Source organism: Cervus canadensis, chromosome 14 (genome assembly GCF_019320065.1).
Source record: "Cervus canadensis isolate Bull #8, Minnesota chromosome 14, ASM1932006v1, whole genome shotgun sequence".
Classification (NCBI taxonomy): Eukaryota; Metazoa; Chordata; class Mammalia; order Artiodactyla; family Cervidae; genus Cervus; species Cervus canadensis.
In genome coordinates, this window is record NC_057399.1 from 26279753 (window position 1) to 26299010 (window position 19258).

Below are 19258 nucleotides of genomic sequence, written 5' to 3' on the forward strand. Positions count from 1 at the left end.
GATTAGGATGATGTGGTACATATATAAGCATATATTCCTACACAATGGAACAGTATTCAGCCATAAAAAGAATACAATCTTTCCATTTGTAACAATACAAATAGACCTTGAGGGTATTATGTTAAGTAAGTCAGAGAAAGACAAGTACCATACCATGTGATTGCTATTATATGTGAAATGTAAGGGGAAGAAAACAAGCTCACAGACATAAAGAACAGATTGGTGATTGCCAGAAGTGGGGATGGAGAACTGGAGCAACCTGTAGAGGGCCAAAAGATAAAAACAGCTTTAAAAAAATATAAGTAAATAATATGTTTTGATGACTGTGTTTTTAGAGCATCCCCTTAACTTTTACATTCAAAGTGAGGGCCTCATTAACTTCACCCCAGCCCTGGCCCTGATTTATTATGTGCAGAGCATTTGGTTAGGTATATAAGGGATTAAGAGAAGGAAGAGACATGGATGCTAATTTCTAGTGAAAGTGTTAGTTGTTCAGTTGTGTCCAACTCTTTGCAACCCTGTGGGCTGTAGCCAGCCAGGTTCCTCTGTCCTTGGAATTCTCCAGGCAAGAATACTAGAGTGAGTAGCCATTCCCTTCTCCGGGAGATTTTCCTGACCCAAGGATAAAACCTGGGTCTCCTGCACTGCAGGCAGATTCCTTATGGTCTGAGCCACCAGGGAAGCATAATAAGAGGGAAAAGATAAATTCTTAAATAAAGCCAATGAAACGAGAGTGATAGGTGCTTTGCCTGCAATGCAGGAGACCTGGGTTCAATCCCTGGGTGGGGAAGATCCCTAGGAGAAGCGAATAGCAACCCACCCCAGTAGTCTTGCCTGGAAAACCCCATGGACAGAGGAGCACAGAGGGCTACAGCCCATGCTGTTGCAAAGGGCTGGACATGTCTGAGCGACTATCATTTTCACTTTCTTTTCACGTGCTTGAAGAGGGGTTTGAAAATACTGCCAGGGCTATGGGAGTGCTGTGACAGGGTAGATACCATGATAAGCCTCTTGCCCAGCCCTGACACTTCTAGCTATGTGACATCAGGCAGACCACTTAGCCCCTACAGACTTCCATTTCCTCAACTGTGAACTGGAGGGAATGCCACCTACCTCAGAGGATGATTGTATGATGAAATGAGCAAGGCACACACGGGCCCACAATAAATGACAAGGATCCGTAGTTGTGATTCCAAATGGGCCTAGGGAACACAATCTAAAACTTTGGTTGTGACACTGGTTATCACATACCTCCAGAGAGAGAAGGTGGAGAGATGCAACACGCTGTGTGCATTTTTACAAGAATATATGAGAGCTATGGGCAAACTTCATGTCCACTATTTATCAATTTCTTTTCAAACTGCTTCAGGGGCTCCACACTGATGTTTGTGTTTTGGGATCTTAAAAGAAAAATCTGTGATAAGGGAAAATCTTTTCCATGTGACCTGGAGTCTGATTACCATGATAGATTTCAAGTATCAGCTTGGCTGATCTTAGGGGAAGAGAAAAAAGTTACAACAGTTGCTTGAATAATTCACACACAACCAGTACTAGGAGAAACTAGCCAGTTTTCTGAAAAGTCATTCTCACACCACAGACTAACTAAGGATTTCTTGTTCACAGATGGACACACACACACACACACACACACACACACACACACACACAGCTTCTTATTCCTGTTTGGGCAATGTTTTAGAATTTAGTTTTTAAATGTTCTTCCATATCTTTTTTTTGTTCCATAAATTGCTTACTACATTTGTTAAAAGAAGAAAATACTATCCTGTATCTGGGTGAGAAATCTCTGTTTTCCCAGTAGAACACTCACTCCAACGGGCAAAGAGAAAGTTGGTAGCTCTGTAAGAACAGCACCAAAATGTAACTGAAAAATTCACCTGTTCTATGTGATGTCTCTGCTTAGACATATCCTAGAGATAGTCGCATCACTTACACAGAATGTCTCTGTGATGCCCAGGTTCATCTGGGATTTCTTTTCATTCAACAAATCCTGATAATGTGTTGGCCTTTGTACATTTCTAAGGCAGCAGTTCCACAGTGACTAAGATTGGTTCATCCACTTATCAGATATTTATTGAGCATCTGTCTGGTCATAGACACTGTGTTGGGCATGAGAAAATCCACAGTGACACAAGTGAGACAGTTTCTTTGCTATCACAAAGCTTACAGTTTAACAGGATTGGCAGACAATAAATATTTGCTTAGATAAACAAGAAAAACATCAGAGCTAATGTGCTACAAAGTGAATTAAAATTGGGCAATGTGGTATTGACCATGAGGGAGGTCAAATGGGAACTGGGGTGCTCTGGGAAGAGGGTTACATTTCAGCTGAGGCTGGGATGATGAGAGGGAGACAGCTATATCAAGGTCTGGGGGAAGAGGGTTCCAGGATAGGAAATGGCACTATAGCACATTCCCACCTATTTTATTGATCAGTGCCCTGAGTACCAAGTAAAGGATCTTGTGAATTGCTATTAGGTATGGGAGGGCAGGCTTCATGGGGACAGAACCGTTGAGGCTTGTAAGCATTTCTTTCAGCTAACAGAACTATGAGTCATCACTGTGTCCCTGGAGAAAGGATGAGGAAATCTGTTTTTAAGGATTGAGGACCAAAAGAACTAGCAGGCAAAAGCTTTCTCTCCACTTGAACTTTACCAAAGTTGGCTTTGGGAAGTGGGACATGATGTTGATTTTGTGATAATGACACCAGGTTCCCTAAAAGACTGAATTTTTAGGTTTGGAAGAGCAACATAAATGACTGAGAACCAGCAAGAGCGGGCAAAAAAGGGAGATGATCATGAAAGCTGAGCTTACAGGAAGGGAGGGAGAAAGATGAGTGGAACTGCTTCCTGATAACTCAGTTGGTAAAGAATCCACCTGCAAAGCTGGAGACCTGGGTTTGATCCCTGGGTTTGGAAGATCCACTGGAGAAGAGAAAGGCTACCCACTCCAGTATTCTGGCCTGGAGAATTCCATGGGCTGTATAGTCCATGGGGCCACAAAGAGTCGGACACAACTGAGTGACTTTCACTTTCACTGTAGAGTCTAATAAGCCCTCCCTAAATGTCTAACCGTGATGAGGTCAGGTACTAGGGAGCGCAAAGCAATCCCTGGTCCTAGTGGAGTTTGGGAGAGACGTTCATGATGGATGATGGCTAAGGCCAAGAGGTAAAGAGGCTGGTTTGGGAGAAGAGGTTGTCAAAACAGTCAACATCGGAGAGGCCGGAATCCTACTCCTTCTAGAAGGCTGACGTTAGGTGTTGCCCTTCTTTGGAAGCCCCTGTAGCATCAAATCCAGTGCCAGACACCCAATGGCAAGACAATGGAACAGACACTGGCTTTGGCACAGACAGACCTGGACCCTATCCTGCTCTGGCTGTGTGATCTGGGGCAAGCTGAGTCACCTTGCTGGTTCTCAGCAGCTGTGTCTTTAAAATGGAGGTGGCCACACGGATCATATAAGGTTATAATAGGATTTGGAGATAACATGGCCATAGTATCTTCAGCATAGAGACTAAATGGTCATTATTATTATTTCATGCCTGAGGATCTCATTGACAAGTAATTTTCCATACTATATATTACAGCACCACATAAGTAACTGACCAATCATCTAAGAATTGAATACTGAGCCTCTTAGTATAATGTCCATCAGGCACTTGCATTTTATAGACAGATATAAACTCATTGATCACCTCTCTAGGGTTATGCTTTCACTGCTGACTACTCATAAGTTTATATTTTCAGTCAAAACTCAAAACCAAATATCACTTCTATGTGGAATCTAGAATATGACACAAATCAACATATCTGTGAAGCAATAACAGACTCACAGATATAGAGAACAGACTTGTGGTTGCCAAGGTATGGTAGCAGGTGGGGGAATGGAGGGAAGGCATGGGAGTTTGGGAGTAGCAGAGGCAAACTGTTATATATAGGAAGGATAAACACCAATATCCTACTGGATAGCACAGGGAACTATATACAATACCCTGTGACAAGCCATAGTGGAAAAGAATATGAAAAAGAATCTGTATATCTATCTCTCTCTACATGTATATGTATCACTGAGTACTTTGCTGTACAGAAGAAATTAACACAAAATTGTAAATCAACTGTGCTTCAATAAAATTTTTTAAAGAGTAATTAGACATTAAAAAGTAAACAGATAAATATGTAGTCATGACTGAAAAGAAAGACAGAAAACCTGAAAGACTGAAAGAAAGACTGAGATGCACGTATTTCTTTAGCTAAGTTACAAAGTAAGTTTTATCAGGGGGTCATTTGTTGCCTCTGTTCCAAGGATGAGGGATTTTCATTGTCTTTCTGCTTATATGGTGTCTCCTGCTTATATCCCTACTGATTTGAGTTCCTTGTTCCATAACCCAAGAAGACAAATATTACACTTTTACTTCTTTTCTTTTGCATGAGGATACTTGACGTATTTAAAAAAAAAAAATCAAGGAACATAAGTTCTACTGGAATTTGTCTAGAGAATGCAGGGCAGTCATGGGGGTGCTTGGAGTATGAGACTCTCACAGGAGTTCCCAATGTAATCTCATTTAGAACTTGGAACCAGCAGGAATTCTTCTGTTGTCCCAGGGTCCCATGCCATTTCTAAAGAAAAGGACTGATTTAAAATTTCTTCAGATTAGAATTTATTTGGTGATAGGGCCCTTGTGTATGAAAGAATCTGAAAGAATGTCCTTACATGGTTCTCTTAGTCATTCACGTCAGAACTTAAGGAGAAAAGTTTCTCACCTCAAAGTACAGTGGGAAAAAAGAGAATATTATAATTGCTATATCCTTCACAGAACACAGACTGGAGCCAGAAGACCTGTTACAAAATACAGTGTTGCCCCCTGGGACCCCTGTGACCACAGGTATGTTACCTGTGGATGCCTCACTTCCCTTAACCCTAAAATGAGAATGAAAATAAGACTCAACTCATTAAGCTGTTGGGAGAATTAAATTAGTTAATAACATCAAACATAGAATAGTATATAGATGAGTATTTAAGAGTTAGCTATTTATAACTATCATTATTATTTCTATCCCAAAGATCTTTCAAGGCTCCATGTTGAGGGAGAGTGTGGAAATAAACTGGCAGAATGATTCTTTTCCCAGTCTTTGGAGAGAAATGTAGGTTAAAATTCAGGCTCCATTAGTTATCTGATCTGTGACTTTGGAAATGTTAAAAAACAAAAAACAAACTCTAAATCCCAGTTTCTTCATCTGTAGTGAGTATCTCCTTATTGGGTCACTGTAAGAATTCAGTGAGATTATACATGCAAGGCATCTAGCAAAGTGCTTGGTATATAAGAACTGCCTAATAAGTGTTGGATAAAATAGTTGTCATTATTCATCTACTGGGTCTTCTGGCTCAATGCCAACACATTCACCCAGTACTCAGTAAATGCTTGCAAATGGTCTTTGAGTTTTAGAAACTCTGAAAAGAGATCTACAGGTAAACATTAAAAAAAAAAAAGAAAAAAGATCATCGATGAGTCCATTCTCAAAATATTTAAATAAAATACACCAGTCATCATCCTCAGTTCCTGGCTAGGGAAACCTTGATGGCAAGTCATTCAGCTGGTGACTGTCAAACAAGGCTAAAAGAGATTGGAACTCTGAGTCTCTGCTGTTTACTCTCCATGATCTTTCCTTTATCCAGTGTTTCTAAGGAGAAGTTCTTAAATCACTTGAGTGTCAAATTCATTGTCTACTGTGCATGCCATGATTCACTGCACATTTGGATAGAATGATGGTGGATGTTATCTATTTTTCCAAGACCCATTAATGTTCTAAGAAATCTTAGACAACTAGGCTAATATTTGGCTCAACAAGAGATCACCCATTAATGTGTCCAAACTTATTTTATGACAGAATATTGTCTCAAACTTGTGAATGACTTCCTGCTTGCCAAAATGACAAATGAATGGAATTAATTAAAAATATAAACAATTTCACACCCTTTTCATCTCCCAGCAATTTTTATTGTGAGTAGCTGAGTTTGTGGAAAGGCGAGAGGCATGAAAGATATTCTGAGAGACCAAGAAACTTTCTTGACAACTAAGCTGTCCTTTTTCAGCTGTTATGAAGCAAACAGGTTGCCTTCATCCTCTCCCAAAAGTTGCTTAATGACATACTTGACAGACAAGAGGCCCATTTGGATCAAAATTGAATATGAAATCATTGATAATTATTGATATGTTTTTTTATAATGGAGGTGGTTTAAAACCTGGGATTTATGCTCTATAGCTTTCAGAGTCTCATTTTACAGAACACTCTTTAGAGTTTATGCATATGGAAAGCAAATAAGTCCTATTTCACAAGTGCAAGATTAAAAATGAAACATGCATGCCTAGTAGCCAAGATATGGAAGCAACCTGAATGGATAGTGCCCATCAATAGATGAATGGATAAAGGAGATGTGGTGTATACAGAACCAAATGCTACTCAGTCATAAAAAAGAACAAAATAATGCTATATGTGACAACATGGATGGACCTGGAGGACACTGTGCTAAGTGAAATAAAACAGAAAAATACCATATGATTTCACCTCTATGTGGAATCTAAAAAAGAAATGAATAAACCTAACAAAACAGAAACAGATTGATAGATACACAGAATTAACAGGTGGTTGCCACAGGGGAGAGAGGTGCGAGAGTGAGTGAAACAGGTGAGGGAGATTAAGAGGTACAAACTTCCAGTTACAAAACAAATAAGCCATCGGGATGAAATGCACAGCGTAGAGCGCAGGCTAAGTCACCTCATGCATGTCTGACTGTTTGCAGCCCTAAGGAGTGTAGCCCCCCAGGCTCCTCTGTCCATGGGATGGGATTCTCCAGGCAAGAATACTGGAGTGGGTTGCCTATCCCTTCTCCAGGGGATCTTCCTGACCCAGGGATAAAACCTGTGTCTGTTACACCTCCTAAATTGGTAGGCAGGTTCTTTACCACTAGCACCACCTGGGAAGTACATTGTACGGAATACAGTAAATAATATTGTAATATGTATGTACAGTAGCAGATGGTAACTAGACTTACTGTGGTGATCATTCTGTAATATCAAAAATATCAAATCACTATGTTGTGCAACAGGAAATTACATAGTGTTGTAGGTCGATTATACTTCAAAAACCAAACAAACTCATAGAAAAGGAGACTAGATTTGCAGTCACCAGAGGTGGGGTTTGGGAGGGAGGGGGAATTGGGTGAAGGTAGTCAAACCTAGACAAAAAGCAAAGTCATCACTTTGCCACCAAAGGTTATGGTCGTTACGTTGGTCATGTACGAATGTGACAGTAGGACCATAAAGAAGCCAGAGCGCCAAAGAATTGATGCTTTTGAACTGCGGTTCTGGAGAAGACTCTTGAGAGTCCCTTGGATAGCAAAGAGATCAAAACAGTCAATCCTAAAGGGTGACCTTCACTTTCACTTTCAAAGGCAATCAACCCTGAATAGTCACTGGAAGGACTGAGGCTGAAGCTGAAGCTCCAATATTTTGGCCACCTGAAGTGAACAGCTGACTCACTGGAAAAGACCCTGATGTTGGGAACAACTGAAGGCAAAAGGAGAAGGGGCTGACAGAGGATGAGATAGTTGGATGGCATCACCAATTCAATGGACATGAACTTGGGCAAACTCTAGGAGATGGTGAGGGACAGGGAGGCCTGGCATACCGCAGTCCATGGGGTCCCAAAGAGTTGGACATGACTTGGTGAATAAACACACACACGGTTAAAAGGTACAAACTTCCAGTTACAAGATAAAGTACTAGGAATCTAATGCACAGCATAGGTATAATTAGTGCTGTTGCTATGTTACACAGGAAAGTTAAAACAGTAAATCCTAAGCATTTACATCACAAGGAAAAAAAATGTTTTTCTTTACCTGTTATTTTGATTCCACATGAGATGATGAGTGTTTACTAACCTTACTGCAGTAATCATTTCATAATACATATGTAAGTCAAATCATTATGCTATATACCTTAAACTGATGTAGTACTGTATGTCAACTACATCTCAATGACACTGGGGAAAAAAAACAAATTAAAACTCATGACAATACTATGCATCTTCAGGTATGTTATCTTTCAATATAATTTCTCTTTTATTATACAATATTCAGAGCTGACTCATTTGAAAAGACCCTGATGCTGGGAAAGATTGAGGGTGGGAGGAGAAGGGGATGACAGAGGATGAGATGGTTGGATGGCATCACCGACTCAGTGGACATGGGTTTGGGTGAACTCCAGGAGTTAGTGATGGACAGGGAGGCCTGGCGCGCTGCAGTTCATGGGGTCGCAGAGTCGGACATGACTGAGCAACTGAACTGAACTGAACTGATTCAGTAAAGAACCCACATGTGGGTAGGTTATTGACTATTTCATGTTGACAACGAAGATGAAAATCGTCAAAGATAACAGTAACCTATGATATATTAGAGCTTTTTAAATGTGAGTTCAAAAGGTTCTACTCTTCAGTGTTTTCTTTTTTAAAAAAAAGGTACCAATGCATAACTCACACTTTCTGCAACAGAATTTGTGGAAAAGGAAAAAGATTTTCATATGCTTATTCCCAATTTTCAGGATTTATAGTGGAAAACCAAAGGCTTTCCATAAAGCTTATATTTTAAAAAGGGCTAATGCAGAGTCACAAAACAATTTAAACACATTCCAGTCTATTACCCATTTTTTTCATAAAGTCAAAATTAGAAGAAATCTGCAGAAACTTTAAAAAGAAAACATTAAGTTATGGTATCAGACAATATGATTTTAGTCATGAAACATTGGTAATCCAAGAATGCAGCTTCTCGGTGAAGTTAAAGCATATTAAAGTCATCTTCATTACAAGCATGGCCACAAGTAACACTTCAGCTCTTTTTGGCAGTGAGGCAAAAGTTTTTCAAATAAGGAATGGAAATTTTTCTGAGCGTAGAGCTAAGTTATATATCACAATATTGTATAATGTTGCTGGATAGCAATATTGTGATTCTGTTAAGAGTAATGGAATAAGTACCAAAGTGCTTGGGTAGTGGGGCAACTGGCTTGCAAAAACACATTTATCTGTGTACTCTTTTAATTTGTTCACAGTAAGAATAGATGAATTTGAAGTTGAGGAGTATTCCTTAAGACTGCCAAAGTATTTTAGGTCAAGTCATAAATTTTCCCTGAAGTTCTCTGCCAAGATTATGCTGAGGACCAAGAAGAGAATCCTTCAGATGGTTCCAAAATTAAACTTTAATCTATTATGGAAAAAATAAGTAAAAGTATATTTCCCTATCTTGGCTTGATTCCAAAGGCTTACTACCATATAGCAGGCACACTGGCTGTTGCTAGGGCCTGAAACCTAGGGCAGAAGTGGGAATGCTGGGACACCATGAGCATTTTGCAGTGGATTCCCACTGTCTCCAGGGAAGCATGAATCTTTCAGGTCTGTCTTCCATGGTGGTGGCCTCTGGAAGTATGAAGGTATCATCCTATTCTGATGGGAAGGTGCCCAGGATCCAGTGAGGGTCAAGTCTTTTGAGTTGGATGAGCTTGGGTCCACATCCTGACTCTCTGTATTGCACTGGGCATGCTACCTCCATCTCTCTGTGTCTCCTACTTCCACATCTGTAAAATGTTGATAATAACCACCTCCGGGATGGTTGGTTGTTATGATGGTTACAGACAATGACAATAAATGTACTAGACAGGCACCATGATATGCCACCTATGGGTCACAAACCATGGTGGCGTAGGAAGCTATCGTGTAATCGTTTCACTAGGTATCGCTTCACACTTCTCATCTCAAGCCCTCATCATCTCTTAGCTGGACCACTGCATAGTCCCCTATCTAGCCTTCCCATTATCAGCTTGTCTTCCTCAAATCAACCCTTTGAATTGGAGAGCAGGCTGCATCACACTGCTTCCTGCCTCCAGTATAATGAACAGGCAGGTCCAGAGGCGCCGTAGTAAACAATCATGGCAAAGTCACACAAATGGCTCCTTCAGTAGGATCTCGCCAACACATTATATCTCTTTACTCTTGCCCAAATGTAACTCAGATCTCTAGACTTCCTGCTGATCCTAAGGGCTAACTGATACCCTTCCAATAAACTTCTTTTGTGCTTAAACAGCCTACTTATGCTGTCTGCAATGAAGATCCTGGGCTAGTATACAGTTCCTTTTGCTCTCTACCATAATTACAGATTTGTGTTTGCTCCTATTGATCTAAGGTGACCACAAATGGCAGGGATCATGACTGTGAATGTATTCCATATACTATCTGTACTCCAACAACCAACATAGTGCCTGATGGAGAGTGGGTATGCAAATGTGTGTTGACAGAATGAATATTCTTTAGAAGTATTTTCTGTAAAACAGTTGATTCACTCATTATACTATGAAATTATGGCACGATACCACTTGTTTTATTTTATTCATAAACTCAGAACCCTCCCTAAAAACAGATAAATGTCTCACAAGGTAGAAAAAGCAAATATCCTTGCAGATGTCACTGAATTTCTCCATAAGTCACATCAGCATGGAAGATTCCTTTTTTCAAGGAGCAGACAAATATCCCTGTCTGCTTTTACCCATCAGGGTGGGTACTATTAATGTCTCACACTTGAGTTCCTTGGAAACAACAGCTCTCAATAGCTAGTTCAAAGTTTGAGCATCTTTTGCCAAAAATACTTTTTAGACCAATCAGTGTCACTCTCAAGGTTGCACTCTGATTGTTTGTGATGGGCAGAGGATCAAAGGTCTCAGGCAGTCCTGATGGGTAAATAATCCAAGGGCTATTTGTCCATTGGTATGTCAGGGATGAAACAGATCATGTATTGGTGAGGCAAACTGAAATACTGCTTCACTGTTATATTTGGAAATTGCAACAGAAGACTCCAACATCTTTGAAGTCTTATGGTAGGAAGGATTGTTAAACACAACCTCTTTCTTTACAGGGGAAAATGTCAAAAACTTTTTTCCTTTTTTTTTTTTAATTGATCTCCATAAGGGCTTTAGAGATTGATTAAATTCAAAATGTTTATTGATATCACACACTGTCAGGTGCTGTGGGAAGTATGTGATCCCTGTTCCCAAAGCATAACTCAGATGAGGTGAAGAGGTGGGGACTCCAATAAGGAGAACTAAGAAGAAGATTTACAAGGTGGAAAGTGAAGAGAGCCATGGGAAGGGGGAACAAAGAGGAAAGGGAGAAGTTTATTTACTTGGGAAACTCAAGGACTGTTTCAAAGAAGAGCCACACATTAAAGCACAGATAGATTTAAACAGGCCAGGATGGAGCCAGGGAATGAAGAAGCAGGATAACAGGGGTGTAGAGGACAGCACAAACAGAGCAAGGAGGCAAGGAAGTAAAGAGCTCATTGAGTGAACAGCATGTTGGGGATTAACGGGAGGGAGGAGCAAAAATATAATTGAGGGCAAATTACAAAGGACCCCGAGTGCCAAGCTAGGCAGTTTGTACTTTATTCTATTGGAAATCGGTAATCATTAAAGGATCCTTAGCAACAGCATGTTCCTTCTTTCTACATCTGACTGGGAAGAGGAAGGAGGAGTTGGCCATTCTTCTGGACACTGTCCTCAACCCTGGCCACATATCGGAATCACCTAGGGAGTTTGTTCATTTATTAATGTCTGTTTGTTAACAGGGCCAAGTCTGGCCCTATATGTAGTCAAGTAAATCAGAATCTCTTGTGGTAGTGCCTGCGTATGACTATTTTTAAAGAAAAATTTAAGTAATTTTAATGTTCAGTCAGAGCTGAGAACCATTGGCATAGGTGTAAGAATTTCTCTAAAATTTCTATTTTTGTCAGGAGTGCTGTGTTGATATTAGGTATGACATGATGCTTTACTTAATTAGGTATGGCCTAGTGGATATGATGGGCTTCCCAGGTGGCTCGGTGATAAAGAATCCTCGTGCCAATGCAGGAGACTCAAGAGACGCAGGTTCAATCCCTGGGTCCAGAAGATCCCCTGGAGAAGGAAATAGCAACCCACTGCCTGGAAAATTCCCTGGACAAAGGAAACTAGCAGGCTACAGTCCACGGGGTTGCAAAGAGTTGGACAAGACTAAGCCACTGAACACACACACACACAGTGGATGTGATAGAAATTTCTGATATACTATAAAAGTTCCTCATTTATCACCAGCAATATGTTCTGTGTTCAGGACCACCTTCTTTCTCTAGGTATTTCATATACATACCTACATATGTATAAAATTAAACATAAGTCAAACACTCCAAGAGCCTAGATCTGAACGCATGAATACATTTATATGACTGAGTTGATTAAGACACACAGAAGAGAAATTGAGGGAGAGTGGTGGGATAATTGGCAGAGGTGAAAATCAGCATTGACCAACCAAAATGCTCAGTTCAGTTCAGTTCATTTGCTCAGTTGCGTCCGACTCTGTGACCCCATGGACTGCAGCACACCAGGCTTCCCTGTCTATCACCAACTCCCGGAGCTTGCTCAAACTCATGTCCATCGAATCGGTGATGCCACGTCAAAATGCCCAAGACACATTCAACTGTCTGCTGATCTTATGCATCAAGATACCCACCACTTCTATTAACATAAATTCATTTTAATCAACTTCTTAAAAATCAAATGTTATTTAATAAGACAGAATTAGGACTATCACTGAGATGACCTACCAAAAAGGTTCTGTTATTTTAAGAACCAGGATTTTTTATGAATACCATATCCCAAAGTGCAAGCCATAAAACATGGCGGTTGCTTGCATGCTGAGAGATTTGAAGATGACAATAAAAGCAGAAAGTCCTATGACAAGAGATTACTTTTTCCTCCCAATATATTGTGACCATAGCTGACTTCTGTGATTATGAGAAGGCAAACTTTCCAAATCCAGGACACCTTGTTAGGGATCAGGCCAGGAACTGGGTAGCCACTTCCCATTCAGCAACTCTATCTGAGTAAAGAAGACCCAGACTGGGCATTGGCCTTGATAGGAAGAAGGCTGGCTAGACAGAGCCTATGTTCAGAGAAGTGAGTCATGGCAGGGAGGAGCAGGCAGAGATTACCAGTCCAGGTAGGTTAAGTCCCCAGTGGAGGAGCCATGTGAGACAACCTGGGAACTCAGAATGACACGGAGGCCAAGGGTTAGGGACATGCCCCCAAACTGAGGGGTTGAGAGCTCAGGGGCCTCCTAGAAGGCACCAGCAGCATCAATATGGAGCCTGATTAATGCTGAGCCTTTCCGGGCCCCAGTGTGCTCCTCTATAAAATGAGGAGGTTGTACTGGGTGAACTCTATGGCCCAGCCCTAGGATCCAGGATGCTGCGCAGAGCCAGGGCAGAACTAAGGCCATGCTTAGGCACAGCTCACAAAAGCCAGGTTGGACTGGACATCAGTAGCAGCCTGGGTGGGCCCAGGAATCCCCTGTGGCACTGCAGGAAGAATGTGGCCTGGGGTGGACTGTTTCTCCAAGAGCCATATAGGGAACATCCCAAACTTGTGCTGCTCCCAGCCTTTCCACAACGTGGGGGCTGTGCTTCAGCAGAGAGGGTGTCGAGAGACCAACCAGCAGAGGTGATGAAGGTTCAAGCAGGTCCAGAGGGTGGGAATTGCCTGGGTGAACTCAGGGTGATGTCAGAGTGGGATGTTGAGCCATTCCCCCAGCATTAGGAAAAGAGCTATAACCTGCAGAAAGGGAGGACTGATCCTTCTTCTTCAGGAAGGTCTTTGGGATCCTGACCAGACTTTGGCTTTAGCTGGGCCTCAAGAAATATCAAGCAGGATTTATCACTATTAATAATAACTAGCACATGACTGAGTAAAGAACTGAAACTCAGCTGACCAAGTGACCGTAAGTGTCCTCAAGAGAGAAGTAAGGGGTTTGGTGAAGAAAGGAGGGTGACAGGAAGAGAAATAGGCATGTACTTACATCGAGATTTCCGTATATTCTACCACCACCCCACCACCCTACTCTCACCCCCTTGGTTACGGCAAACTTCTAGCTGGCCAGCCCGCCACAGATACTATCACTTGCTCCGAGGTACAAATACCATCCAAATTCTTTCTGTATTAGGCATCTCTTCAAACCTTGACCCCCACTGTTGGAGGAAAAAAACCACCTCCTCTACAACAAGTGTTTTGAATTTCCTTTTTTACCTCCTCATAACCTGACATATGTCCACATCTGCCTTACTCTCTGGGGTGCTTTAGTGCCCCAAACTTCTAATAAAGGAGTAGTACCTGGATTTGGATTTTACTCTCTTCCTCCTGCAGTTCCTCCAATGATTTCCTCACAGCGCCAGCTTAAAGATACTAAACCAAGGTGTCCAAAAATCAGAACGAAGCCAAAACCCATCCAATGACTAATCTGAATCATGACTATTCTGATGTGAGGCCAACTTTATAGTCTCCAAGAATCCTCAGCTGAAGGGCTTCGGCCCCACAGCTGGCACAGGGCAAGTAGAACTGATAATCTTGATTTCTGCTAAGGACAACCATTAAAGGGGTTCCAATATTCTCTGAACTGTGAATAAATAAAGATTTTTTGAGATAATGAAGAATGAATGAATGAAGATTTTTATAGGATAAAATAGATCTCTTCTTTCCAGGATTTAATTCAAACCTAAAACTTAGATGCATTTCCAAAATTTGATTCTGATACAATCTCACTTGCCTTGACAAGTGAGAGAAAATGAAAATATTCTACCAAAACCATGGAGGTAAATCAAGAAAACAAGGCCACATTGCCAAAATTGGAAAGTAGATGAGACCAGATTCCAGTACATGCTCAGCTACTCTGATGCCATCCTCTGTTCCCCAGGGGCGCCCTCCATGGTGGGGCGCAGTCAAGTCAACACATTGCCTTGTCAAAACTCATCCATTCTGTGAGAGGAGATCAAGCATATTTCAAAATGGCCATGAGCTAGGGACACTGGAATTGTAACTGGAAAGGCTTAGAGACCTAATACACTAAGTAAATCAAAGGGGTGGACCTCACATATGATTTTGGGCAGCTGGGAGGTTATTTTGAGACAACTCCTGATGTGAATCTCCTGTCCTAAAAAGGCAAAGGTGTTAGTCGCTCAGTTGTGTCTGACTCTTTGCGACCCCACGGACTGTAGCTCACCAGGCTTCTCTGTCCGTGGGATTCCCCAGGCAAGAATACTGGAGTGGGTTGCCATTCCCTTCTCCAGGGGGTCTTCTCAACCCAGGAATCTAACCCAGGTCTCCTGTATTGTAGGCTGATTCTTTACCAACTGAGCTATCAGGGAATGAAATTCTAATTGGCAAATTTGTTTCTCCAGTTAACCCTCTTCACTGGGCTTTAGCATTGACTGCTACACCATAAATTAACCTACTGACCAAGGACATCAAAGAAAGTGCTATTTACATTCCAAACTCTTGTGGGCAAAAGTCATGAAACTTACAGCTTTCTATGCTACCATGCAACACACAGGTGGATGGAACTAGTTTCAAAAGGTTTTCACAGCCAGATGAAGTAAATCTGCAGAAAGGCTGGCGAACAGCTTGCCAAATTTCAGCATGGGACAATTTCATTCTCTTTAATTTACCAGCCTAGCAATGGGTTTATAATAGAAATTCTTAGTGATGGCTTCTCAGGAGGCAACCACAGCAGTTGGCACACACCTACCTTACTGCACCTCTGGAGTGGACTGCTATGTCCAAGTTCTGGCCACTGAAAAACACAATCTGTAAGGACAGAAGCCTAATGGGCTTGCTCCCATAGGAATGCTCAGAGGTGACTGAATTACCTTCCCCTAGCCAAGCCAGGAGTCCCAGCCTTGAGCCAGAAAGCAGTGACTGTTAGACGTTGGAAAGAAAGCAAAGAGGAAAGCAACAGTGCCTTCATTATATGCTGTAGCCGCAATCACTTTTCCCTATAAGCATCTTCCTGTTTCCCTGGAGGGGCACTGTTAACTGCCACTGCTGCAGAGGTGCCAACTCAGCAGAGAGCACTTCCTGTGGGTCTGGACAGCAGTCGAGTGTGGCGGGATGTGGCCTGCCCACTAACCCAGGAGCAGGCTGCCAGGGGGCCACCATCCTGACAGAGGCCTGGCAATGCGGGCACAAGACTGAGGCTCCTGGATTAAGGGGTGATGCCGATTTCCTTTTCTCAGAATCAGACTAGGGTGAAGCAAAAGGGGTGTCTAGGGCATAAGATTGAAGGAGGTTTTCACTCTCAGGGTCATGCAAGTGGCTCTTTCACCCTGGTCCTAGCCCTATGCGAAGCCACCAGTAGAGGTAGGGGGGGTGTGTAAGGTCAGTGGTTCTCAAAGTGTGATCTCCTGACCAGCACCACCACCTGAATACTTACTAGGTATTGAAATTCTCAGCACCCTTCCAGACCCACAGACTTTGATACTCAGAGGTGGGGCGCAGCAATCTGTGTTTTAATACCACCACCACCCCCCGCCCCCCACCAACCCCAGATAATTCTGATGCAGCTAAAGCTCTGTGCTAGAGAATAATGCTCTCTAAAGCCTGTTGCGTGGCCCAGGCCATTGCTCAACATGCTTCACACACAATCAGAACAGGGAAAGGAGTAGGGTGATGAGATGAAAGAGATTTCCCTAAGGCAATCAGCGAGGTAGGAATTCCTCAAATAATAAATCAGGAATTGATTTTTTTCCCAGCTATCCTTAAGTACTCGGTACTGAAGCCTTAGCAAGTGTTGGCAATAAATAACGTTTACTACTGAGTAGCTTCCTCCTGTTTCTTCCCTGATCTAGTCAGTTCAGAGTTGGCTACTGACTGATTACCTTGGTACGTGGGCCAGTCATCTGAATATTCTGAGATTCCCTCCTCTGGAAACTGGGGTTAACATCACCTCCCTGCCAACATCAAAGAAGCTAATATATGCAAAGCCCCAAGGAGAAGCCTGAGGCAGAAAAGCTGTGATGACAGCTTATACATCCTGAGCAGGGATTCTGGGCCCCCACCTTCTCCAGGGAGGTTAGATAATCTGGGGGCCTGAAGACAACTGAGAGGGGAAGGAGATTAACTGATCTCTTTTATGCTGCGGTGTTTTTTTAAAGGAGGCTATTTCCCAGTCCCGGTGACCTAGGACATCAGGCTTCTGATTGGGGTGGCACAAGCAAAAGAAAGGAAAGAAGTAGAAATATATTTACTAAATAAATAAAGGGCAAAAAACTGTATCACATTTAAGATCCCACATTTAAACTTTGTCACTAGAACCCAAACAGTGTGAGCGGTGAGGCAACGACCAATGCAAGCCAGCTGAGTGACCTCAGACACACAGCCATAGACTTGGTTTCCTCTTTTGCCAAGTGCTGAATTATAAACCAACAATAATATGAGGATGATGTCATGCAACAAAACGCTGTCAAGCACAACACAAATGTGAGGTTCACACTGAGGTCCCATCACAGAGGAACAGCACCACTGTTTCCGCTGGATGAAAGGAAAACTTATCTCACCCAACTCGCCCAGCTCACAAAGGTGTCTACTGAGGACGAGAGAGCCTGTTGACCTGCAGAGGGCACCCAGCTGGTGGGAGACAGGCATCAGCTGTGTCCCCTTTGTCCCTTTCATTAGGGAGTAGCGGGGAGGGGTGAAATCTCAGCGCTTCTTGCCAAGGGCCAGGTAAATAAAGGACGCCCCACCAACCCCCATCTCTTCATTGGCCATTCATGCAGCACAGCTGAGACCTGGAAAGATGATTCAGGACACCCTCTCTCCCGAGAGTATGTAACTCCAAGATAATAACGGTATCCATGTGAAAGGGCTTCCCTTGTGGCTCTCTGGTAAAGAATCCGCCTGCAACGCAGGAGACCTGGGTTTGATCTCTGGGTTGGGCAAATGCCCTGGAGAAGGGAAAGGCTACCCACTCCAGTATTCTGGTCTAGAGAATCCCATGGACTATATAGTTCATGGGGTCACAAAGAGTCGGACACAACTGAGCAGCTTTCACTTTCATGCAGAAGAGCCGCCCTCTGTTCAGGCTGGGCCCCTGTGCCCCGAGCCCCTTACCTTCCTCATTTAAAATCCACGGCAGGAACTCGAACACCGATTCAAAGCCGCAGGTGCTCTCCTCGAAGGTGCAGGACCCCGCGGGCAGGTCCAGGGCACCGGCAAGCTGCAGGGCTGTGGGTACAAAGCGGGTTTCAGTTCGGGCTGGGTCTCGTTAGCAGCAACTCAGGGCACCCCGGGGAACCACCTGGTGAAAGTGGAGGAAGGCGTTCGGAAGGGGCGGGAGAGGGAAGCGCTGCTGCCGCCCCCGCCCCGGCAGCTTCCACTGCAGGACTGCGCGCAGCCGCTGGGCTGGGGAGGGAAGTTAACTGCTGCTGAGACGCTATCCGTAGGCACCCTTAGATGGCCCAGCCCAGGACCGCAAGCTGGACTACCAGGGCTGCAGGATTGGGAGAGGGCTGCGAGAGCGCCCCGCGGGGATAGCCCCCGAGTCCAGGCTTACCTTGCACTGCCAGGAGGACGCCCCTGAGCAGCATGGTCGGGGAGGAGGACTGGACAGAGGAACGAACCGCCAGCTCGCCGGGACAGGCTGCTCCGGGTGGAAGGAGCGTGGGAAGCAGGGGCACCTCGAACCGGGGGAGGGAGAAATCAGAGGCAAAGCGCGCTCGAAGCTGCCCAACTTTGCAACGCGGCTCGGGAGCCGAATAGAGAGCTGAAGGTGCCTGAACTGGGAAGCGGCGCTTGTTGAGCTGCAGCCGCGAGGCAGCTCGCGTCCCAAATGAAGCCGGCCTCACAGCTGGTCCTGCGCTAGGATGGGGCTGGGCGGGGAGGAGACAACGGCACACGTTTGAAAAGCCAGCCAGGACTGGCTGGGACAGGAGAGGTCGGGAGGCAGTGACTCGGTTCGGCTTCTTAACGCTTGGTATCAGACCCCTGTCAGCCTCTGGCGAGGGCAGGCCTCCCAGGAGCCCCTCGGGGTGAGTTGGGGCTGGAGGCGCCCCGCCCCTCCCATCCGCAGGGGGAACCAGCTTATTTCTGGGTACAGCCTCTCTCTATCTGGAATGCCGGTCCCGCAGGGCTGGCCCTAATTTTAACCTTTTTTCCTCAGAATGGAAAAGGGTGGAATTCTCTTAGGAAAACCTAGAGGAAAATTTGGAAAGTGTTGTGTTGAGTGGAGTAAGGTTTATATCTATCTAGGAGTTCAGCATTTATGGCCCATTAATGTTAACCTTGGAATACCCACCCCCCATACACACACTTTTATTTAGCCGTGGAATGTCTGGCATGCCTGGTGC

General features: G+C 43.6%; 1 protein-coding gene across 2 annotated transcripts in view; it reads right to left on the minus strand.

Annotated features, from left to right (window-relative positions):
• The window catches only part of MAMDC2 (MAM domain containing 2), a 152602-nt gene extending 133679 nt beyond the window's left edge, over positions 1 to 18923 (minus strand). The window contains exons 1-2 of one of the 2 annotated variants that reach the window (XM_043486525.1): positions 18466 to 18921; positions 18024 to 18137 (exon numbers count right to left, since the gene is read on the minus strand). In XM_043486525.1, the coding sequence (XP_043342460.1) occupies positions 18024 to 18137; positions 18466 to 18499 (148 nt within the window). In that variant the 5' untranslated portion in view covers positions 18500 to 18921. Of the gene's footprint in view, positions 1 to 18023; positions 18138 to 18465 lie in introns of both variants that reach the window. The other variant, XM_043486526.1, reaches the window with a different exon arrangement.
• Positions 18924 to 19258: the final 335 nt, after the last annotated feature.